Source organism: Nanorana parkeri, unplaced genomic scaffold (genome assembly GCF_000935625.1).
Source record: "Nanorana parkeri isolate BGI_ZX_2015 unplaced genomic scaffold, ASM93562v1 scaffold995, whole genome shotgun sequence".
In the NCBI taxonomy this organism is placed as follows: domain Eukaryota; kingdom Metazoa; phylum Chordata; class Amphibia; order Anura; family Dicroglossidae; genus Nanorana; species Nanorana parkeri.
The window spans coordinates 209,366-234,602 of record NW_017307263.1 but is presented as its reverse complement, the minus strand read 5'-3'; the positions used below and the strand labels follow the sequence as shown (position 1 = coordinate 234,602).

General features: G+C 43.1%; 1 protein-coding gene across 2 annotated transcripts in view; it reads left to right on the top strand.

The window, feature by feature from the left end:
• The window catches only part of LOC108795704 (glutathione S-transferase Mu 1-like), a 46,297-nt gene extending 32,486 nt beyond the window's left edge, over positions 1–13,811 (top strand). The window contains exons 3-8 of one of the 2 annotated variants that reach the window (XM_018566990.1): positions 6,833–6,897; positions 8,604–8,685; positions 9,222–9,322; positions 12,177–12,272; positions 12,392–12,502; positions 13,681–13,811. In XM_018566990.1, coding sequence (XP_018422492.1) covers positions 6,833–6,897; positions 8,604–8,685; positions 9,222–9,322; positions 12,177–12,272; positions 12,392–12,502; positions 13,681–13,773 — 548 coding nt within the window. In that variant the 3' untranslated portion in view covers positions 13,774–13,811. The remainder of the gene's footprint in view (positions 1–6,832; positions 6,898–8,603; positions 8,686–9,221; positions 9,323–12,176; positions 12,273–12,391; positions 12,503–13,680) is intronic. The other variant, XM_018566992.1, reaches the window with a different exon arrangement.
• Positions 13,812–25,237: the final 11,426 nt, after the last annotated feature.

The following is a 25,237-nucleotide window of genomic DNA, read 5'->3' as shown; positions in this document are numbered from 1 at the left end:
CCCTTCTCTCCTCCTTGCATGTGTCTGTACTTGGATGCAGACAGGGTGGACCCTGTCTGAGCACGGACACCCCCATGGATGTACAGTTCGGGTGAGCGTACGGTGGTGTACGGCCACGTCCTCCAATAGGGAACAGGCTGCTGCGTACAATACCACGCCGCACTTGTGCTTTCTGGGAACGGCCCGATACGGCCTCGCACGCTGCATGGATCGGTACGGCCTGACTGTATGCTGTGTGAATACTGCCTTAGGCTGCATTCACACTTGGGCAACAGTTTTCTCGCGCATACATTGTCAGTTTTTGTGAGTAGATTGTGACACATTGATGTAAAAATGGGCAAACGCGTGCAAAAACTATTGTGTTGTGTATTTGCTATTGAGTCAATGGGTACAAACGCACTGTAATCTGCCAAAAATAAGCTTTTTTTCATGCAACAGGCGCTTTTCTACGTGCGACACTACGCTCAGGTATGAACAGAAATAAATGGGATATCTTGTCTAGAGTTTCAGTGTGCACAGTGACACATATGGCAAAATGCCTAGGTGTACGTGGGGCCTTATCCTTTTGCATCCTCACTGTGCATAAAATGTGATGACCCCTGGAACCTTAGACAGCAGATGGACTGGTCTAAGAGCAAACTGGGTTCGAGTGAGTAACTTTTTTTATTTTAGCACCGAACAAAAATGAGCAGTTAACCCAAGATTCCATATTTTCTGAAAGCAAAGACTCTAGAAAATAAAATAGCGCCAGTTGCAATTTTTTTAAATGTGTCGCATGATATTTTCGCAAGTTTATCAAGCCCTAATTTTCACAAAAAAAAAAAATGCATTCAAATTATTTTGGTGCACAAACTCAAAATATAATACCAGATTTTTGGTCACATATAAAAGGTGAAGTTGCATTGATGTAAATGGATAATAAACATGACAATCCTCGAGACTGTGTGTGCATGCAAACCCGTGATAAACTTTAGTACCCAAGACTGTTTATAGGCGATGCTTTAAGAGCCTACAGGTCATCAGTTTAGAGTTTACCATGAATAATGGCCCTATAGAGTGCACAGCAATATTCAACGTGTGGTGCAGTCATTGTTCTCATACGTAGGCACACCTAGTATAAGGTCTCGTTCACACCTAGGCGTATTGCATATGCACGTCTTTTTACAGCGATTCGCGGTAAAGTCACGCGACAAACGCGCGTTTCCGAAGGCTACTTGGCTGTATCCCAATGGAAACGCGCAACAAAACGGCCCAAAGTAGTAAATGTACCTTTTCAGGCGTGGGCCGTTTTGTAGCGCGTTAGGGACGGGCGGAAATACGCCAAGGTGGGAACGAGACCATTGAATACAATGGGATTTATATTTTTGAGCGTTTTGTAGAGCGTTCGTCGAGCGTAGAACGTGCTACAAAACGTTCAGGTGTGAACGAGGGCTGAGTCTGTGTGTGGCGGAGGCTTTATATTTTTTTGGGTGGGGGGTTGTTTTGGTTTTTTTTATTGCATTTAAACTTTTTTTTTTTTTTTTTTGACACTTAAATGTATTGCTATTAAATTAGGGGCTACCGAGCCCCCTTTGTGATAGCTGAATAATGGTGACAGGTTCTCTGAAAAGGAGACATTATCCATCTGAGACCTTTTGCAGCCCAATAAAGATGATCAAGCACAAGTCGTACTTGATTAGGTTCATCCCTGGCCAAAGCAGCTGGGGAATGGCAGCACTAAACACAGGAGTGACAAAAGCCTCAATGCTTCCGGGTTCATTAAATGAAGAGGCGATCATCCAACAGATTTTCTCAGCTGCCCCGGGTCCACAAGAGGAGCAGAGGGACCTGGTGTATATATAGCAGGGGCGGCAGGCTACTGGAAGTGATCGGGTTACTGAATCACTATCCCAAATGTGGAGGAAAGATGGTGGAAAATGGTAAAGTCACATTAAAAATGCTATCAAAGGATGTGTCCGAGCATAGCTGTATAATCAACGGCTCAGATGTCACATGACGTCAAAGGTATTCTATATTGCATTTATCATTTCTAAAGCTTTGAAGAACAATAGATAAGAAGGCAGGAACTGGGATTTAAGCATTGGCACGATGTGTGGGATATTATTTATACAGATACTTGAACTCTAAGGTTGTAGAGAAGAACTTGCCGCACTCGTTACCCAATGATAGGGATGGGTGCTGAAATGACTGCAGATGGCACTGCTATCACACAAGTTTGGTAGAAAAGAATGTTGCCAACACACCAAAATCCTTTTAGGATAATCAATTGTTCATTTTATTGAACAGATTGTCATTTGAAAAACGAGTGCTTTCGGGACCTTGCAGGGTCCATTCATCAGCCTCAACATCGTTCGAGCCTGATGAATCAACAATGTTGAGCCTGATGAACAGACCCTGTGAGGTCATGAAAGCGCTTGTTTTTCAAGTGACAATCTGTTCAATAAAATTTATAATTGGTTATCCTAAAAGGATTTTGGTGTGCTGGTGACATTCTTTACCAAACTTTTAAAACTATAAGGTCCCTTTCACACCTAAGCTCAACACTAGGAATCCTATTCATGTCCCCAGTGCACATGTCAGCGTTTTGTAGCAAGTAAAAATACACCTGTTGCACAAAATACTACATGAGCTACTTTGGGGCTGATTTCAGCGTGTCTTGCCCCATAGACTCAATCAAAAACACTTCAAAAACATGTTGCAGGGTTTTTTTTGTTTGCGCACGTATTACAGGCGTTTTGCTCATTGACATGAAAGTGCCAAAATCTGCTCACAAACCTGCGCACAGGTATCACAGACAATAGAAACAATTCAGACCTAGAATGCAGTGGGAGAATGCATGACAACAGTTAACATAAAACCCATAGGAACACTGTGAAATGTTTTAAAGGATGAAAGCAAGGACAATAATACTATATGGACATATTAAATATGTGAACATGAGGCTTGTTTGTATGGGTTTACAAACGAGGGGAAGACTGAGATAGAGGAGGGCGCCCCACGATCCAATCACCTGTCCCAGATCTTATAATATTTGTCAAAGTACCCCTATGTTGGAAAGTACGTTTTTCAAAGGCAATAAGACAGTCAAGTTCCGCAGCCCATTCCTCTACAGGGGGAGGGGTAGCGGAGATCCACTTTAGTATTAACATCCTACAAGCAACAAATAAAGCTCTAGATATGGCAATCATGGTGTGGGAATCCCACTTAGAGGATTCAAGTGTTTAATACTTCAAAATCCCACTTGGCTTCCTGATTTTGTAATGTTGAGGAGGGGAGGGGCTGTGGGAAGTTATGCTTACTCTAGTTTAAGTAGTATTAAACTCTCCAAGGTTTTGTAAAAAAACAAATTGAATCCAGATCAAATAGCCATTACCCAGCAAAATGTTTCCTTAAAGCAGAACTCCGGGGGAAATTATTCTTAAGCCTCTCAGTGCGGGGGTAGCCCAACTGCAAGGATTAAATGCTCGTTTTGGTCTAGGGAGGAAAATAAAAGTTATACACTCCTGACCCTCCAAGCCGGCGACTGTCGGCCTCTTTCCTCACGCTGCAGCAATGGAATGTCCCTTGGCGTCAGGGCAGTAGGAAGAGTGATGCACTCGTCTCGGGCACAGCTGCGATTGGGCGCAGCCACGGCTGGACCTGCAGCGGCGTAGCAAAGGGGGGAGGGGGCAGGGAGGGCACTTGTCTGCCCATCATTGGGTCTGGTTAGAAATTTTAGGGGGGACCCCATGTGGGGTTTTTTTTTCTTCATAAGTGTCAGTTTTGCTGCAGCAGGTTCGATATATTGTACAGATCCGCCACTATGCAGGCAGTTTGAGGGGACCGCCCAAGCACGATATTTAAAGGAGTTTTTCATTTTTATGGTTTCACCTTAAGTAATGTTAAAATCACTGCTCCTTTAACCGCTTGCCGGCCACCCGTTGCCAAAAAACACCCATTGCCGTAATTAAATGTTTTGTTTTAGTTCTGCGCCCGGTTGTACACAGCCTGTAACGACTGTTTCACATACAAGCGATCGGCGGCTCTATAGCTGTCCGATTGCTTGTATGTCCTGCCTGCACATGAGACCGGCTCGGGAGGGGGTCAGGAGGAAAATGTGAGGGAGATCAGCATCTTTCTCCTTGCTGATCTTTCTCCGTAGTGTGAATGCAGAAGTGATGTGTAATACATTACTTCCGCATTCACTTGTCATTCCTCTGGATGCTATAGACAGAGAAGAAGCTGATGAAGCAGATCTGTGCTTCATCAGCTTCTTTAGGGGTCCCCAGGTGACAGGGGTCTTGGAGACCTCTAATGTCTCCATAAAGAGGACCTGTCAATGTGCCTTTGCTATTATATGGAGGGGGTTGATATAGCAATAACATTAAGTGTAAAAAAAAAAAGTGAGCAATAATTTTAGGGCCATCAATCACTGATAACAATAAACTGATGAGCGGTAAAAGCTTTTAAAGCATCGCCTATGGCCAATTTTGAGTATTGTAGTTTTTTTGAGGTTTCGCGGGTGCATGCAATTTTAAGGCTTGACATGTTTGGTGTATTTTTACCTGACGTGACCCTGTCTTTTTATATTTTACCAAAAAATTGGGTAATAATGTTTTATAATTTAATATAGGGGGAAGTTTTTTTTTATTTTTTGGTAATTTTTCCCCAAGACAAAAATAAACCCCCCCCCCCCCCATTGGTGATTAAATACCACCAAAAGAAAGCTCTATCTGTCCCCAAAAATGGTATAAAATTCATTTCAGTACAGTGTTGCGTGACAGAATAAATGGCAAAGTACCGCAGCGCTGAATACTGAGAAATTAAGCTCAGTCTGACCCTCTATATTCACTTTCATACTGCTCAGAGTCGGGGGCGGAACTACCGCCATAGCGACCCATAAGGGCGCTATGGGGCCCGCGCTAGAGGTGGGCCCGGTCAGGAGCAGGAGGGAGGTTAACGGGTCCTTAATTTCCGTGCGGCCGCAAGTCAAAAACTGCAATCGTGCGGAACCTAAGGACACTGAACCTGCAATCCTCTCCCCTGTCACAGTGTAGAGCGGGGTAGGGTGGAGTTATCGCCTGCCTGCATGTGTTCGGCTTTAGGAGAAGCAGCGGAGTGGAAGTGTGATCTTCACTGCTGCTAGGACTGCTGACAGGTAAGGGGGATCGACAGGGACAGAAGCCTCTGGGGTGTGGGGGCACAGGGATTGAAGCCTCGTGGGGCGTAAGGACTGAAGCCTTATATCCATTGAGCTGCAGGAGCCATTAACACTGTCCGCGACTCATTCATATGCTAATTACGGGGTTTGCATATTGAGCCGCGGTATTCATATGCAAATCCCACCATGCTTATTAATATGCAAATCGCCCTTCCCACTCCAAGTCCACTGAATGAGGGGGGTGGGACAGGGGAGTCAGGTCCTAAAGTTGCAGAGTAGAGAAAAAAGGGTTACGGCTAGAGCAGGAAGGGATGTGGTATTGCATTGAAGTCAATGGCGCCCCCCTGCCCGCAGTGGCACAGTGCCTTTGTTGCGGTCCAGTTGCCGTCCATTTTTTCCAGTGGAAAAAATGGTGCATACACAAACACGGGGTAGTTTACTATGTCATACAGTGCGTTCCAGCAGCTAACCACACTGGAACGCACTGTATATGGTGTGAATAAGCCCTTAGAATTGGTAAGAGGAAGAGAGGTGAGATGCTGTGCATCCACACTGCCCACTCTGTGCACCCACCCACTGTCACCCTCTCCGTGCACCCACCCACACTGCCACCCAGTATTTGCACCCACCCACACTGCCACCCACTCTGTGCACCCACCCACATTGCCCACCCACTTCGTCAACCACACTGCTCATACTGTGCACCTACACCACCGACACTGCACCCACTCTGTAACCCACTTTTCCCAGCTTCACTGGTGTAACTGTTTTTTTTTAGTTGTATTTACACTGCCAAACCAAAGAAATGAGGGACAGTGGGTTATATTGCACTGTGTAATCCTTCTAGGGTATGGCAGTGTAATTATAACTTAAAATAACCCCTTCCACACCAGTGAAGCCAGGGAAAGTGGGGTTACAAATGATAGACCCCAGTGGTATTTTAAGTTTTTTATAATTTGAACCCCCCTTGTGTAATTGTAAATCCCATTTTCCCAGCTTTATTGGTGGCATTGTTAAAGAATTAGGCCTCGTTACACAGGACGTTCTGGCATTCCTGCAGCAGAAACATACAGATTCTTGTGACAGGAATGTCAGGTATCCCACTTAGATGTGGCTGCTGTACCCACTGAAGTTAATGACCAGGTGATAGCGGCCATATCTGTAAAGGTGCCCATACACTTGCCAATTATCGTACGATAATCGGCAGGTGTATGGAAGGCGTGCAACCGTTTCTACTGTACGGTCGCACGTCTTTTGTCTCCCAAGCAGGCTTGAAAATCGTACGATTTTCGGCGGGTTAGTGGTGTTCTCGGGAGACAAATGCCGCACGGGCCTCTACAAATTTTGCTATGGAGCCCTGTGATTTCTAGTTGCGCCCCTGCTCAGAGTATCCTGAAATCTGCACAAAGGCAGAAATTTTCAACCTTATTTAGAAGTTGAAGGAATGGAACACACAGAGTGGGGTTTTCTCAAAAATATGATTGCAAAAGTGGAATTACACTTTAACAAGCACCCTATACAAATATTTCATGTATCCTATTTTAAAAAAAAATATTCACTGGGATAAATATCCAGTGTGGACTGCAGTGATGTACGGAGTGTGACAGTGGGTGATTTTGAATTGATTAGAAACTGCTCCAGACATGCAAAGATGAGATCCATGTAACAACATAAAACAATCTCTTTTTACAGCACCAGACTACGATAAGAGTCAATGGCTGGATGTGAAGGAAAAGCTTGGTTTGGATTTCCCAAATGTAAGTGACATTGTGGGGAGAGAAAGGGGGGAGGGGGTTTGAGGTAATTCCAGAAAATGGATAATTTATAGCAGCCTCTACCATTTATTTCAATAATGTAGGTCCTTGTTCAGATGCTTCTTGGTGTGGGATGACCACTATCTTTTCAGTTGTGTATCTGTGTTGTCGCATGCTCTTCTAATGGAGAATGCACACATTGGGCAGTCATGGTTCACTGTTGCCATCAGTAAGCTGGACCAGCTCACTAATATGCAGCAGATGCTGAAACAAGTGCATGTAGACAAGAATTCGCTAAAGAAAATGCTGGAATAGGTTCAACAGCACTGAGGTACAAAATAGAGGCAAAAAAGAAATGCCATCCCCCTCCCCACCATAAAATAGATGCCATTATTTGATACACAGTGACTGCTGGGTTTTTTTTTTGTTCAGTTTGCAAAGGAATTTTCACTTGGCTTAGATAAATTGGTGAGGAAAGGAAACCAAATCACATGCAAGAACAATTGCCAAAAAAAAACAGGATTTTTATTTTTTTCTTGCACATGTCCACACTGTCTCCATATTCAGATAATTAAAAATTCCTCCAACTGAAAATTCACTTTGCGATGTAAGCCTGCTCAATTCCTTTAGTAAATCAGCCATTGTTTTAACAAACAGAATTATATCCAGTTAGAGTTTAGATATACTTTGAAGATTGGTTGGTGTTTTTAGGGGGTTCATTTTAAGGGTTAGGTTAAAGCAAGGGTTGTCTTTTGGAGTTAAGTCATCTTGAGTATGTGGTGCAGTTGTGGTCGCCAACTCTCAGGAAGGTTGTCTTCTTCGAGCTTGAGAGAGTTCAAAGAGGGGCTACAAAATAATTAAAGGGATATACGGCCTGAGCTACGAAGACCGCCTCCAACAATTAAATTTTTTTCTCCTTTTGAAAAGAGGCGATTAAGAGGGGACCTTATTGCAGTCTTCAAACTCATCAATGGGGACCACGATATTCAGAATAAGTTTTCTCAGAGAACCGTATTGAGAACACGTGGACACAACAAGATGTTAGAAGAGAGGGGAGTTCAATCTTTAAAAGGGCTTTTTTACTGTGTGAGTAGTAACAGGCAGTGGTATCTGCTGATAGCGTAGATAAGTTCAAGAAACTTCTAGATGAGTTTCTTCAGTCACTAAATTTAACGTGTGTGTGAATGTTGAACTGGATGGACCTTGGTCTGTATCCAACCTCGCCTACTATGCAAGTCTGGGATCAGGTTTGTGTTGGGGGAGGTTAGAGGCATTCCCTAAAGACTCATCTCTTCAGGGAAGCCTATCCCACCTCAACCTAACCACTGAACCATCACATTCTCAAACAATTCATCCCCTCACAGCTACCTCCTCATTTATCCTTTCCCCCTCTTTTAGATTGTAAGCCCTCAGGGGCAGGGCCCTCCTTACCATCTTGCCTTGAATTGTATTGTAATTATAATGTCTTCCTTACATTGTAAAGCGCTGTGCAAACTGTTGGCGCTATATAAATACTATGTAATAATAATAATTCTCTATAGATCTAGTTGAAAGACCTGGGCAATTATGGCATTTAATCTTTGCAGTCAATGCTCTATACCAACTGTCCAGCACCAAAAAAAAACCACACACCTGGAAATTATTTTACAATATAAGCTAATAAGTGGTTTTCATTTTATGCATCACGGTAATATTGTTCCATTTTGCAGCTGCCATACCTTCTAGATGGAGATGTTAAGCTGACCCAGAGTAACACAATTCTGCGCTACATTGCAAGCAAGCATGGATTATGTGAGTATCGGCTTTGGGTGGTTTGTAATACTGTGCACTTTATTGCTGTGTGAATTGGTGAAAGATTTTGGGGGATGTTACATCTTTTGTATCTTCAATACTATTCAATGTGGCACTGTGCATGTTCCTCCATATTGGACTTTTTAAAAAAAGCACCTACTTAGCGTGTAGATGGCAACCTGCCAAAAGAGTAGCAATGTCTTAGAAGGTACTCTTACCTCTATCTTTGCCAGTTTCAAAAATGTATAAGTGAAAGACAAAACTGTAGTCAAAACATGCATTTTTACATGGATCATAGGGACAAAACGTATGAGCGACCCTGTGGCATCATTACCCTAAAGTTTCTCAGCAACCACTTCACTGATTAGCTTAAACAACCATCTTAAAAGCTGATTCAGTATAGCAGTCCAAAAAAGCCATGATGTACAACATGCAGTAGGCTTATAGCATGCGATCAGTTAATACAGTTTGTGACTTTAATGAAAAACTGATTATATAAATTTGTATTTTTTTCTTGTCCCACCATTGTCTTGCAGGTGGAAAGTCGGAAAGTGAAATTAACAACGTATCATTGATTGAAAACCAAGCTATGGATTTCCGAATGGGACTTGGGACTATTGCCTACAACCCACAATTTGTAAGTGAAACCTACAGGAAAATTATTTATATTCTGCTAAATCAGAGACACAAAATATTGCCGTATACAAATACACACTATAATTCTCACAAAATATGGCCATATGCCAGTACACGCTATAATTATTGTATTAAATGCACAGGCAGTCCTCTACATGCAACCTCAATATTTTATTCACAATAGAAAATAAAACGTATCAAATGTTTAAACTGAGAATGTATTATTTTAAGAAAAAGTAAGGCAATTTTGAAATTGATGCACTCTGTTGTTACCACCCAGATCCATTATCTCCAGATGGTCTGAGACCTCACCCCTATTTTAATAATGTAATGCAAAGAAACAACATCAAAGTGGCAGTGGGGTTTTAAGAGGCGTCAGACTTCCATTTCAAAATAGTACAAAATGTATTAACAAATTTCATTAAAAATCTATAGATTGCATTAAAAACGTACATGCATAGTAATTTTCTCAGTTCTGCCTGATTGCCACATTTGTACATAATTACAGTTTTCAATATGCTTCATCTTGTGTAGCAGTTCTCAACCTGTGGGCCGCCCGGGAGAGAGAAACACTTTCGATTGCGATTGTGTGTTTTATGTTTTGTTTTTTATTCCGGACATCGGACCCCTGGCCACCGTAAGTCAGAAAAAAAACACCATTGGAATGCATAGCTTGATTCCTATTGGCTGTTTCACTTTGCAATAGCAAACTAGCTATTGCACCCGCCCACTGCTGCTGTCAATCAGCAGAGGGGGACCTGCAGTTCTCCATCAGGTCCCCATCTAGTGATTGACAACAGCAGAGGGCGGGTGCCATAGCTAGTTTGCTATTGGCTATTGCAAAGTGAAATAGCCAATAGGAATCTAGCTATGCATTCCAATGGTGTGGTTTGTTTTTTTCTGACGGCATACGGCACAATAAGACTGCAACTGTTTAATAATCAATATGTGCTCTACAGCAGAGCTTACAAGCTACATATAAAAGTGGGTTGTAATTAATAAAAATAAAAAAAGGTTTGAGTTTTTCTTTGAAATAAACTTACTATTTTTTTTTCCAAAAGAAAATTCAAACCTTTTTTTATTAATAATTACAATCCATTTTTATATGTAGATTTTATATGTAGATAATAAAAATATTTTTTTTCCCAAAAGCAAACATAAACCTTTTATTAATTATAAAAGCTGACAGCTTGTGTTATATGGTTTGCCATTTTAGCTGTTACAGCAGTGGTTCTCAACCTGTGGGTCGCTGTGTGATTTCTGCTGTGCTAGGTGAGAGTCCTCCTCAGCCCATTCCTAGCGCAGCAGTGTCGGTTCTCCCACCTCGTCACCAGATGTCGCTGCAGCAGCCGCGTCATCCCTAAATTTTACCGTTAGGGGTCACCACAACTTGGCAAATGTTACCAAGGGGTCCCGGCCCTAGAAAGGTTGAGAACCACTGATCTAGTGAATATGATGTTATCCATCTTATCTTTTTATTCTTTCCATTGTGGCAATAATTTAGAACTTGGGGATCAATGCGAATCCACTTCCAAAATACGAGGATATTGGAATAAATTTGGCAGCAGAGCCAGTGATCTTTAATTCCAAGCTGCCACATCTGTCTGTCCAGTTGGCACCCCTGTTCTCCAAGAACATGCTCCTAGCACAGTGACTGAGCTGTCACCAACAGCTCCCAGTGACTGTGGGACCACTGTGACAGCCGATCACATGACGTCCGCCTGCGACTTCGTGTTCAGAACATTGTGAAGGCCTAACAGGAGCCTGTAGCTAGGGGTTAAGGTTTTGGGCTGTGGAGTAGGCATGTATAAAGCATTTGTTTGTACATGCACTTTGAAGGGACAGCGTCTCTTTAAAGCCATTTTGACACCCTCATTAAGGACGTTGTCATGGATGGCGGGCCGAGTGGGCTGCCAAAGGGGTACGGCCATGCGGGAAGGGCCGGAAGATGCATGGGCTATCGCCGTCCTTCTCCCGAACACTCCTAGTTCATACACTCTGTGGAGTGGCAGACTGGCACTCGGGACACACACTGCTCTCGCTAGCAGTTACAGGTTGGCTACACTAGGCACAATTACCGCAAGTTAGTACCTCCACTCAGTCTCCTGCACTACTGCTGGTCGCCACTGGAAGGAGACTCGCCCAACTCGAGCTAGCTGAACACAGGCAGATGCAAATGTCGCATACAATCTAGTGTACTCCTAATGGTTGTGTGGCAGCTTACGTGGTTTCCTCAAGCCCACTAAGATTCCCCAAACTATCCTCTTGGCTAGAACCTTGGTGTACCCACTTACATAGTTACATAGTATTTGAGGTTGAATAAAGACACATGTCCATCAAGTCCAACCTATTGTGTGTGTGTAAAGATCCCCAAGTCATCTCGTTTTTAGGAGTACTTGTACTCCTGTATATTACCGTTTCTCAGGAAATCGTCCAAAAGCTTCTTGAACGATTCCACACTATTAGCTGAAATCACTGCTTGTGGCAACGAGTTTCAGACCCTAACCGTGCGAACCTCAAATTCTACTAAATAGTCCTTAATCATTTCCTCTAGCAGTTTGTCATTCCCTCCTAGCAGTTTAATCATTCCCTCTAGCAGTTTTACTTCTACTTACACACACACCTGCCTGGCAAGGACTTGCAACCAAGTTTCTAGGCACTGATGATACAGATTATCGACTATACACAGATCAACTGCATGAAGTTGTTTACTACAATTAACCCTGTGCTGGCAGATATTTGTTGTAAACCCAGATGTGCACACAGGTAAAATAACTTTTGCCGCTTTGCGACTTTGCTTACCTGACTGCTAACTGTTAAAGCTGATTTTAATATGAATGTATTCAATATTTTAGGAAACCCTTAAAGGTCCATACCTTGAAAAACTTCCAGTTGCCCTAGGAAGATTCTCTCGTTTTCTGGGAGACAGACATTGGTTTGCCGGGGACAAGGTAAATGTCCTGCAGTATAAGTTATAAAGTAGTAATCATTCTGTATTTTTAGACCAAGCATGTTATGCATTGCTAAATTGACAAGTGTTTAATATAGTATAATTTTTTTTCCTCAAAAGATCACATTTGCGGACTTTCTGATGTATGATGTCCTAGATCAACACAAGTTTCTGGACCCCAATTGCCTGCAAAACTTTCCGAACTTGCAGGACTTCCTAATGCGGTTTGAGGTAAGAGTGGACTGCATTAGCCTCCATTCACCTATAGTTTGCGTTTCCTCCACGGTTTTCCATGCAGCAGACTGCACGGCACGGAAATGGTAAAATCTTTCAACTGCATGGTTTCCGCTGCTTTGCAGCTATTACTATAGCTGTGAATGTGAGGAATCCACCCCTGTAATCGCGCTTGGACCTATTTATTTATGTTGCAGTCCCTGCAATCGTCTGAACAATGCACATTTTAAGAGCATTTGTTTTTTTATGTTTACAGCAGATCACGGCATCTATGGGGGATCACATATGTTTGGAATTCCAGGGACCATAAATATTGATCAAAATATAAAGAAAACCAATAGAACTGAGGTTCTTCAAGATTTGAAGGCTTGTGACTTCAGATTTTATGACTTGGCTTTTTTTTTTTACATTTTAGGTAGTGTGGGTGAAAACCTCCTGTCAAGTTTTCATTGCCTTTTGAGACCCTGGGGTGGAGTTCCTCACTTCCTGTCAGAAAATAGGGGAGTCTAGGAATCTAAAATGTTGCCATACACCTGTTATGGTGAAAGCTGTCAAAGGATGGATATCTACTTGCTATAGAAGTGAGAGGATTCCACAGGGACCCAGTCAGTGATGGATCCCTGAAGCTCAACCATCCACACGCTAACTGAAACTATGACCTTGGAGATGAATACAGATGTAACTTTCTGATCAAGTGGTTAAAATATCACTGGCTCCCTAGTGAAACTCCTTCACAGAAATTTTTAGAAGATGCCCTTCAAAGAAAGGAAAATGTAAATCCTGCTCAGTACCTTAGGTGGCACTGGAATAGGAAATACAACCAGGACGCAGGTGGCAATAAAAGCCTGGACAGATTTTAACCTTTTGTTCACACCATTTTTTAATATTTATTGCTGTTTAGGCTCTAGTTTTCCAATTGTCTTTGTTTTGTTGTTGTTCTTTTTTACCAGTACCTATGTTAGCATATTTAACATTTGCAGAGACGTCAGTACATTAAGGACTAATTTAGAATCTTGTAAATAAATGTTCAATAAATGTATTATGCACTGATCCCAAGAACAAGGTGACTAACACACGACAACAAATTACAGTTCACATTTGATCAGAGTATCGTTACTGTGTGACATTATGCAATGTTATAATGTTACTAAATGAAGTTGTTTTTTTTTTTGCAGACTCTGCCAGCTATTGCTGCATACATGAAATCACCACGCTTCATGAAGACCCCAATTAATAGCCGAATGGCATCATGGGCCAACAAAAAATAATGTGATCCAGCTAACACGCTAGTTTATCATTCTGGGGAATTGCTCTTCACAGCTTGTTTGTGTGTCATTGCTTCATACTGACTGTTTTTTTCTATTAAAAAATAATAAAATAGCATGGATTACAGTTGTCTGTGGTAATGAACATAAAGTGCAAAAAATAGATCTCAGGATTTTCTAGTAACATCACACGACACAAGTATCCATAAGTTTCCACACTTGTACAATGAGCCACCAATGTACATTAAAAGTTAGGGGGGTATTTCTAATGGAAAACCTATAGCGCTACCCACTCTGTTATACTCCGCAGAATTACACACACCGCAACCTGCATTTTTATAATCCTACATCACAGGACACAAGAAGCTCCATTTAGATGATGGGACACTGGCCATTTTAAAACTGCAGGACTGCCCTGTAATAACTGATTACAGTCCCAGCCTGCCTCAGGTTTTGCTTTTGTCCTTGGGTGATAGAAGCTTTCTCTCAGCTCTAACAGAAGCACATACTTTTAAAAGTACTTTTTCCACTTTAAGACTTTTCTAGCAAGTTTCTCTAAGCTGCTTGCAGCCCCTGTGGTTTAATTCTTGGCTTGGCCGGGGCGGCTGCTTATAGGAAGGTGCAGGACTGGCCTGTAATGTGCTCGGAGCACTAGATTCTGTGTGGGGCATTTACCTTGGCACTTAGTGCAGCATGTTGAGTAGGTGCAGGATGCGATACAGGTCCAAGGCTGTGGTACATCTACTGGTGGAGCCCTGTCCCTGAATGCCCACTGGTAGGGCAAGGATCAGAGGGGGGGTGTCCATTAAGTGGCTGCTGGAACTTTCCAAGTGAGATTACAAGTAGAGTAAGTGCTTTTGAGATCACTCAAGTGCTTTTGCTGCAGCCAGGTGTCGAGTGTGACTTTTGTCCAGTCACTGAGGGGTTAATATGGGGCATTGCTGTGACTCTTGTGTCACAGCTTTAGGCAGTTGGAAAGCTGAGTCTCTAAATTTGGCTCCATGTTTCAGTCTCCTTGGGGCTGCTGGGGAGCTTTTGTGCCTGCCAAGCCTCCCTCTGGGTGTAGTGCTGTGCATCTGCCCTCCCATTTCCTTTCTTTTGTCACACACTCTGAACTGTCCAATCTGCTGCTTCAACTAGGCCAAGGGAGTGAAACCACCGCATGTGCTATGCACTTGGTCGCCATTCTGCCTACAAATGTCTGAACACAAGGCACCCTCCAACCTCTGCAGTTCATGAATACCTTTTGGCGATACCTTTTTTTAGATAGGAGACATATGAGAGGCAGGCTCTGTGGCTACCCTGCCCCACAATGGTTTGTTGGAATGTTCTGTCCCTCTGATGTAGTTTTTGCCAGTCCTATGTTCTGCTCCTTTTCCTCATTGATATCCCCTTCAGGGACCTCCCTGAGCACCTCCCAAGGGTACCCTCCACTACTTTACCATCTAGAGAAGAGTTTGCGTCAGTAATTGCTTACTTAATGGGGAACGTATGTGACATTTTTGAGATCTCAGACTGCAGGGGTCACAAGCAGGCCCTTTTACCTTGCCCCTCAGTTCCCCCTCTGAGTTTCCTCTGTCTCCCTTTTGCACTCCCTGAGAGAAAAGGCTGTTTCCAGTACTGTGGATCCAGCCCAGGAAGAGAATCTGTCTCCTCATGTTCCTAAAGATCAAAAACACTATTTCTGTCCTTGTGGACGCAGTTCATACTTGATTGCAGTTAGAGCTGCCTGCTTTGACCTTGCCAAAGGTCACTAGTCTGGGATCTTTAAAAATACCCATACCTTCTAAAACCTTCCTTGTGCACTAATTTTTACAGCCAGTGTATGGTGACTGGGATCACCCTGAAAAATTATTTACTCCTCCCAAATAGTTTGCTCATCAATGCCCTATTGAGGGTTTTCTTAAAATAAGTGTAAACTGAGTTTTTTTTAAAAAGCACCATGGCCCTTTTTAGCCATGATGTGTTAGTATGCACAACACATCATGGCAGGGACCTCTTCTACAGGAAGCTTTTAAGGTCTTGTAGAAGAGGTCCCTTGAAAACGGGGACCTGTTCTACAAGACCTTAATGGTTTCTGTAGAAGAGGTAACTGTTTTCAAGGACAAGAGTGTAGAAGCCCTCTTCAGAGCTTTATTTGCCTTTTGCAGGCCTTGCTATGCAACCTGCTGTTGCTACCATGGCTGTGTCAGACCTTATCTGGTCTAAATCTATGGCTAGGGACCCTGGGTCTATCTATCTTAACGTATCCTGCCATTCTCAAACAACTACAACTTTTCTCTGTGCTCTTGTATCATGGCCTGGCAGAAACCATTCAACAAATCTCCAGGATCAATCTCCTATATGTTCAAGTGCAATGGATCCTGCACTGTTCCAGGTTTCAGAAAGTTGTGACCAAGAATTACAAACTGGAGTTTTGCTCCTTGCCTCCTCACTTTCTGTTGTTGAACTTGCCAATATCTTAAGATCCCTTGGTGCCCTAGATCACTTCAGATGCAAAAAGATTTCTGGGATTCTAGTCTCAACCTGTTCACTGTCCCTAAAGCAAAGGAGGAGGGTATTTGATATGCAGATTTTCTATATGGAACATCCGTTCAGTCATTGACTTCCTTCACTGGGTGATTTCCTGGCCTCAGTGGACATCAAAGATGCATATTTGCGCATCCCTTTTTTTTTCCTGCTCATCAGCGTTATCGGTGTTTTGCAGTAGGCACACAACCCTAATACTACTGTTTGGCCTTCCATTTGGCATGTCCACTGCACCTTGGATTTTCACCAAGTTGCTGGCCCTTGTTTTGGCTCTGCTTCGGTATCAAGGGATTCACATAGCAGGGTACTTGGATGACCTCCTCATAGACCAGTTAGTGCAAGCCTTATCTGACAATTGATACAAACCCTGCAGAACCCCTTATCAGTTGGATTACCTGGGCCTAGTCTTGGACATGCTCTGTCTAGAGTCATCCTTCCTTTGGAAAATATCCAATCGTTTGCTTCCATGCTAGGACCATGAGTTCCAGCCATTCAGTTTTGCATAAAGGTTCTGTGCTTAATGGTTGCCTCCTTCAAGGGATTTCCACATGCTCGGTTTCACTCCAGGCCTTTGCAGCTCCATGTTTTTGCTGCAAAGGAAAAAGATTTAGACCCTGAACCTACTCCATTTGTCTTTTTGGAAAAACAAGGCTTGTTGTGGCATGATGGATCTCCAACTTGGTGCTGGAATTGGGGAGAAGTCGTTCACCTACTGATGGTATCATAGGTGCTCCAAAGTGCTCATTTTGGTCTAGGGTGTACAACAAAAAAACATTATACTCTCCTGAACCTTGGCCCCCCTCTGCTGCGGCTGTCTGTAGATCCATGTCTAATACATTGAGGATGCTGAGGGATCATTACATCGACAGAGTGTGGGGGGCGGTCTAGCAACCAGGTAGGATAGAGGTTCATGTGGGTATACTTTATGTCCTGCTACAGGGTGCCGTCCTGATGTCTCCAGTTGAAGATCTGTGGTTAGTTCTCCTAGCAGACCTAGCATCCAGTCATTAGGCACTGTGACATGACATCACCACAAAGTGCTGAGAAGGAGTGCAGGTAAAGTGATTATATGGGGTCAGGGGACACCCTTTGTAGAGACATTGTCTTTGCTTTTCATGGGCAAAGTGACAATGTACCTATGATGCATATCTAAACCCAAAAACAAAAATGTACTATATTGTAGTACTACCAGTCCTTTGTTGTGGTGGATGCATTAGTTATTTTTAGGGAACCACCAATATATTGGCTGCCGAAACATATCGTCTGAAAATGGCACTTTTGGCTAAACGCCGAAAGTGCAATTTTTCTGCCGATACAGCAGCGCATCCCTGCTTTCTTTCCTCTCTGCTGGGTGCTGCTCTGTGTCCCAGTGGGGAGGACAGAAAGTCTGACAGACGACCAAGCGCTGCTGGAGGAGAGCGATGTGAGCGGCCGGCGTCTCTCCTCCCACTCCCTGTCATACTCCGGCAGAGCAGTGTGTTAACAGAGACACCCAGCGCTGTCACAGGAGGCTGAGCTCTCCTCCGGCACCCAGGGCCGGCGTTACCGTTAGGCAAACAAGGCAGCCGCCTAGGGCACGCTGCCGCCTAGGGCGCAGCCAGCCCGTCTTCCCCGAGACTCCAGCGGATTGACCGCCCGTCTGCACGGACTAAGGCGCAGTTCCGTGCGGCCACTTGAAAAAGCTGTGCGCCTGTGGCAGCGTCCTGTCAGTGGGAGGCGGGGCGTGTTGTGAGTCCCGGGCTGAGCAGGCTGCGACGCTGTATGAGGAGGTAAGTTTGCTCTCCTCTTCCCCTCCCTCCCTCTCTCTCTCTGCTTGTATTGTAATAGAAAACAAACTATTGCTCAGTCTTATACAATCACTAGAAATTCATGTGATTGTATAAGACTGAGCAATTACAGTGACCCTCTGTACCCCTCCTGGGACACCTTCCGCACCCCTCCTGGGACCCTCTGCTCTCCTCCTGAGACCTTCTGCCCGAGACAGCAGACCGGCACCCCGGAACAGAACGGCAGCACAGAGTATGTAGAAAATTCATATAGTATCATTCTGCATTGCTGTATACTGTATTGCTGTGATTTGTAGTTCTCAATAGCTGATGGCATTTTTCTGCATTGCTATATAATGTATTCCTGCGATTTATTGTCCCAAGAATACATTTTTTTCATTTTTATGGTTTTTTTTTATGGGGGGGGAGTGGGGATGCAAGTAGTTGGTCTTGCCTAGGACGCACAATAGACTAGCACCGGCCCTGCCCACACCGCTCGCTCAGCCTCCTGTGACCGCTGTCAGGATGGAGAGCGGTACAACTAGTCGGTGATCAGTGATCGCTGAGTGTTTGTAAATAATTGAGGATATAGTATGGTGAATAGTAAGTGATCTACATCACCTCCTGTTCATTCATAATTGTGGTTATAGTAAACATACTCTGTCCTCATGTTATGAATGAACAGGAACACTTAGTATAGAGGATTCCTGTTCATTTATAACTGGGGATGCAGAAAAAGAGATTGAGGTCTCTGTGTCCTCAATCTCTTTTTCTATTTTAAAAGGGAAATATCAGGGGTCTGATTAGACCCCTGATATTTCCCGAAGCCCATAAAAGTAAAGTAAAAAAAAAATGTAAATTAAAAATGAAGAAATAAATATAAAAAATGTAAGTTTATAAATAAACTTTGAAAAAAAATTTAAATAAAAAACATTTTCGGTTTCGGCCTGATATTTTTTTTATTGTTTCGGTTTTGAAATTTCCATTTTGGTGCACCTCTAGTTATTTTTCAGTCTTTTTTTTAACTTTATTTTCAACTGGAGACCCTCCCAGTAACATATTTCCTGTCCTAGGGTAACAGCGCTCACTCACTATACCATATGTATGGAGAAGCACTGTTGTCACCCTTGAACAGAACTACAGAACACCTCCTCCATAGCATTGGGGGAGGTGTTCTACAGTCCATGGAGATTGCAGTTAGCAATACAGATAACAGTTGGCACACAATGCAAGAAGTTAACTCACAAGGTTTCTGGGAGGGTCAGCAGGTATTTTTTGCACTTATTAAACAGATAACAAAATGCTTTTAATGGTGTTGTTAACAAACCAGTAGATATGGTAGTAAAAATGAGACGTTCATTGTTTATACATCTTAAATATTTTCTGAGTCACTGACCTGTATTAAATGTACATATAAGTTATGGGATCACTCTACATACTTGTTTTAAGTCAGTAACTCTATAAAGCACTTTTACCAGTGACCGTGCAACTAGAACTTTCAGAAGATCAACGATAGAAGCGACAATATTTCTTTAAGTACAAGTTTCCTTTAAAAATCAGCATGATCTGGAATAAATGTACTGAGCAATATATACTTAAAGTGACACTAAACTTGAGAGTTAAATCTCTGAAATACATTTAAGTGCCTCTGCCTATTAACAATGCTGTAGCTTATTTGTGCATCACAGTTGTGGATCCTCCAACCATCTCTGAATAGGTGCTGACACTGTCCTTCCTTCTAGAGGGTGGTTACTTTTGTTCCTCATGGTACCTGTGTGTAAAGTAGCCACCACTCCAAGCTCACTAAATTTATAGTTATGCATGAGTATATACAGTGGCTTGTAAACGAATTCACACTCCTTGGCAATTTTCCTATTTTGTTGTATTACCACTTGGAATTAAAATAGATTTTGTGGGGGGTTTGTATCATTTGATCTATACAGCATGCCTACCACTTTGAAGATGCAAAATATGTTTTATTGTGATACAAACAAGAAATAAGACAAAAACAGAAAACTTGAGCATGCACAACTATTCACACACCCCCTCCCCCAAAATCAATACTTTGTAGAGCCACCATTTGGAGCAATTACAGCTGCAAGTCTCTTGGGATACATCTCCATAAGCTTGGAACATCTAGCCAATGGGAATTTTGTCCATTCTTCAAGGCAAAAGTGCTCCAGCTGCTTCAAGTTGGATGGGTTTTGCTGGTGTAGAGCAATCTTTAAGTCATGCCACAGATTCTCAATTGGATTGAGGTCTGGGCTTTGACTAGGCCATTCCAAGACATTTAAATGTTTCCACTTAAACCACTCGAGGTTTGCTTTAGCAGTATGCTTAGGGTCATTGTCCTGCAAGAAGATGAACCTCCGTTCCAGTCTCAAATCTCTGGCAGGCTGAAAAAGATTTCCCTTAAGAATTTCTCCATATTTAGCGCCATCCATCATTTCTTCAATTCTGACCATTTTGCCAGTCCCTGCTGATGAAAAACATCCCCACAGCATGATGCTGCCACCACCACCATGCTTTACTGTGGGAATGGTGTTCTTGGACTGATGAGAGGTCTTGGCTTTGCGCCAGACAAAATGTTTTCCTTGAAGGCCAAAAAGCTGAATTTTAGTCTCATCTGACCAGAGTACCTTCTTCCATATGTTTGGAGAGTCTCCCGCCTGAATTTTGGTAAACAGCAAACGTGTTTTCTTATTTTGTTCTGTAAGCAATGGCATTTTTGGGCATTCTTCCATAAAGCAATGGCATTTTTGGGCATTCTTCCATAAAGGCCAGCTCTATAGAGTCTATATATATGATCTGCGCTACAGATGTAATAGAACCCTATGAGCTGCAGTGCTAAAAAAAGAGTGTATAACGCTCCCCAATATAAATAAATAAAAACCATGCACTGCAAAGGGTAAAAATGTCTCCACAAAGTTAAACTACATAAAGTGCATTCATCAATCAATCCATAAAATCATGTTATACACCTCAACATGAGGTGTGTGCATATATAAAAACTTTCCAAAAATGAACTGTAGATAAAAAAAAAGTGCAGGTGGCAAATCTATTAACCACTCAAATGCATAACTGCGGTCAAATAACTCAAAAACACCAAACTTCTGTGTTCTATCCCATGCTTCTATACACCCTCAGTGAAGGTAGAAACGATCGCATATAAGAAAAACAGCAGCATCTGTCTGTTCAAAATCTCTTCTCACTCTTCCCCGGATGTGATGACATCAGCGTGTGCCCGCTTATTGACCCATTTCATCACCAAGGACTTCGTCTGGACGGCGTACAGCTCTGTGGAGTGTACGGCATAAAGCGATCCTATGGACAGATACTCCAATTTCCGCTGTGGAGCTTTGCAGCTCCCTCAGGGTTATCCTTGGTCTCTTTGTTGCCTCTGATTAATACCCTACATGCCTGATTTGTAAATTTGGTGGGTAGACCTCTCTTGGCAGGTTTGTTGTGGTGCCATATTCTTTCCATTTTTTAAGAATGGATTTCATGGTGCTCCGTGGGATGTTCAAAGTTTTGGATAGTTTTTTTTTAATAAGTTAGATGCTTTTATTGCACCTTATTAAACTGGTCATTGGTATTCACTTGTGCTGCAGTGAGAAGCGTGAGAATGCCATTTCTGTTCCTCATCACAGCTACATAAAAGGAGATAAGCCATGATAATCATTATCGTGGCTTATCTCTGCTTTTTTAGGCATACACCACAGGTGGACAATCCCACTGTATCAGGTGCCCCCAGCTTCCTCTCCACTAATGGCTCTATTGCTGCTTGCAGTGTGCTTACTAATGCAGCAGATGTCTGCAGTCTGGAGTAATTTGGCCCTCTGCTCCTGGAGCCTCTGCCATCTTTGTAGTCTTCCCTATCTTTATTGGGCGTGGCTGCCTGCTCTACTCTGTAGGTTTTTTTTCTTCAGTCATAGATGGGTTTCTAGGCCATATAGCTCAGATGTTTGCTGAATGTGAACACATTGGGCACAAGCTTCCTGCTGTACATTGACCTACAGATTTGGTATCAGATTTGCCTGCAGCCTCTGAGCCATCAGCCACTGAGACTCCCTGATCCAGAGTTGCTCCAGTTCTTACCAGAGGAATTTGCACCTAAGAGTCACAGGCTTTGATACAGTGAAGAGGAGGAGTAAGTCACATTCTGAGGAAGGGGGCGTGACCCCAGAAACGCGTTAATGCAGACACTCTGTGCTGATACACAGCACCATCTGTGCAGCTCTTATCTATCCTATACCATTCCTTGGTTATTTATAAGCTTGTTGTGTTCTACTTTTGTGAGTGTTATTTTTACTTTTGCCGTCTTCCATTAAAAACTATCTACACTAGGGTAGGCACCTCTTGTTTTTGTTTCCTTCTCAGATATCACAGTTTCCCTGGCTGAAGTGAGGCCGCGACCTATAGCACTCCTGCATGTTAACCCTTTAGTGGAGTGGTCCTTTTGGCGCTTTCTTTTGTTCTTCACTCTGGGTTTTTAACCTCCCAAACCAGAAAGAATAAAATACGGCCCATCTTGGATCTGAAAGTTCCTAATGCCTTCATTCACGCTCAGAAGTTCTGTATGGAATCCAACTGGCCTTTCATCCCCTCCCTTCACCGGGGAAACTTCCTGGGCACAAAGGAAATGTTAGTCAAAGCAATAATCTTTCCCTGAAATGTACTATACCTACACCAAATCATATCCACATAACTCAAAGTTTTGTCATATTCAGTGGCTTTATTAGGAGGGATATTATTAAATACAACATCAGTCATGAGGATGTTTGAGCACACCATAGTGAGCAGTGACAAAGAAAATGGCCGCCTAGTCTCACCCCTATATATACAGTGGGGGGAGGATTTATTATAGCAATTGCGACAGTATTAGCCTCCTAAATAATTTTTTTAATGTGTAAATCTGTCTTCAAACATGTGCCCCTGTTTTGGCCAGAGCTTGCACTACTTTTCCAACTGCACATGTTTTGCACCTGTTTTGACCAGAGCTTGCGATACTTTTCCAACTGCACGTGTTTTGCACCTGTGTTGACCAGAATAATGGCGCCGGTCAACACCGACCACCAACCTCTGCACTCTGTTACATATTCCTGATCCCTGTGCTGCCCTGACAACAATGTATACTGCTCTGCCAGGCTGGCCGGTCAGTTCTGAATGATAGGTTTAGCAGCCTCCTCTTTCCGATGCTGGCAGAAGTGATACAGCTATAACTATTTAAACAGATGCTCGCCATCCATATTCAGCTTCTAACAGGTTATGCTAAATGTTTTAAATAGGAAGGGGTGGGGCAAATTTTCGCCCAGGTCTAGTCTTGCCTAGGGCAGCACAAAACCACAAAACCTAAATACCCCACTGGTTATACTGCTACCTACAGTAAGAGTATACTCTAGGCACAAAAAACCTAGAGGCCAGCCCACAGGGGCTAAAACTTGGTATTCACTTGTGCTGCAGTGAGAAGCGTGAGAATGCCATTTCTGTTCCTCATCACAGCTACATAAAAGGAGATAAGCCATGATAATCATTATCGTGGCTTATCTCTGCTTTTTTAGGCATACACCACAGGTGGACAATCCCACTGTATCAGGTGCCCCCAGCTTCCTCTCCACTAATGGCTCTATTGCTGCTTGCAGTGTGCTTACTAATGCAGCAGATGTCTGCAGTCTGGAGTAATTTGGCCCTCTGCTCCTGGAGCCTCTGCCATCTTTGTAGTCTTCCCTATCTTTATTGGGCGTGGCTGCCTGCTCTACTCTGTAGGTTTTTTTTCTTCAGTCATAGATGGGTTTCTAGGCCATATAGCTCAGATGTTTGCTGAATGTGAACACATTGGGCACAAGCTTCCTGCTGTACATTGACCTACAGATTTGGTATCAGATTTGCCTGCAGCCTCTGAGCCATCAGCCACTGAGACTCCCTGATCCAGAGTTGCTCCAGTTCTTACCAGAGGAATTTGCACCTAAGAGTCACAGGCTTTGATACAGTGAAGAGGAGGAGTAAGTCACATTCTGAGGAAGGGGGCGTGACCCCAGAAACGCGTTAATGCAGACACTCTGTGCTGATACACAGCACCATCTGTGCAGCTCTTATCTATCCTATACCATTCCTTGGTTATTTATAAGCTTGTTGTGTTCTACTTTTGTGAGTGTTATTTTTACTTTTGCCGTCTTCCATTAAAAACTATCTACACTAGGGTAGGCACCTCTTGTTTTTGTTTCCTTCTCAGATATCACAGTTTCCCTGGCTGAAGTGAGGCCGCGACCTATAGCACTCCTGCATGTTAACCCTTTAGTGGAGTGGTCCTTTTGGCGCTTTCTTTTGTTCTTCACTCTGGGTTTTTAACCTCCCAAACCAGAAAGAATAAAATACGGCCCATCTTGGATCTGAAAGTTCCTAATGCCTTCATTCACGCTCAGAAGTTCTGTATGGAATCCAACTGGCCTTTCATCCCCTCCCTTCACCGGGGAAACTTCCTGGGCACAAAGGAAATGTTAGTCAAAGCAATAATCTTTCCCTGAAATGTACTATACCTACACCAAATCATATCCACATAACTCAAAGTTTTGTCATATTCAGTGGCTTTATTAGGAGGGATATTATTAAATACAACATCAGTCATGAGGATGTTTGAGCACACCATAGTGAGCAGTGACAAAGAAAATGGCCGCCTAGTCTCACCCCTATATATACAGTGGGGGGAGGATTTATTATAGCAATTGCGACAGTATTAGCCTCCTAAATAATTTTTTTAATGTGTAAATCTGTCTTCAAACATGTGCCCCTGTTTTGGCCAGAGCTTGCACTACTTTTCCAACTGCACATGTTTTGCACCTGTTTTGACCAGAGCTTGCGATACTTTTCCAACTGCACGTGTTTTGCACCTGTGTTGACCAGAATAATGGCGCCGGTCAACACCGACCACCAACCTCTGCACTCTGTTACATATTCCTGATCCCTGTGCTGCCCTGACAACAATGTATACTGCTCTGCCAGGCTGGCCGGTCAGTTCTGAATGATAGGTTTAGCAGCCTCCTCTTTCCGATGCTGGCAGAAGTGATACAGCTATAACTATTTAAACAGATGCTCGCCATCCATATTCAGCTTCTAACAGGTTATGCTAAATGTTTTAAATAGGAAGGGGTGGGGCAAATTTAGATGGGGGGTGG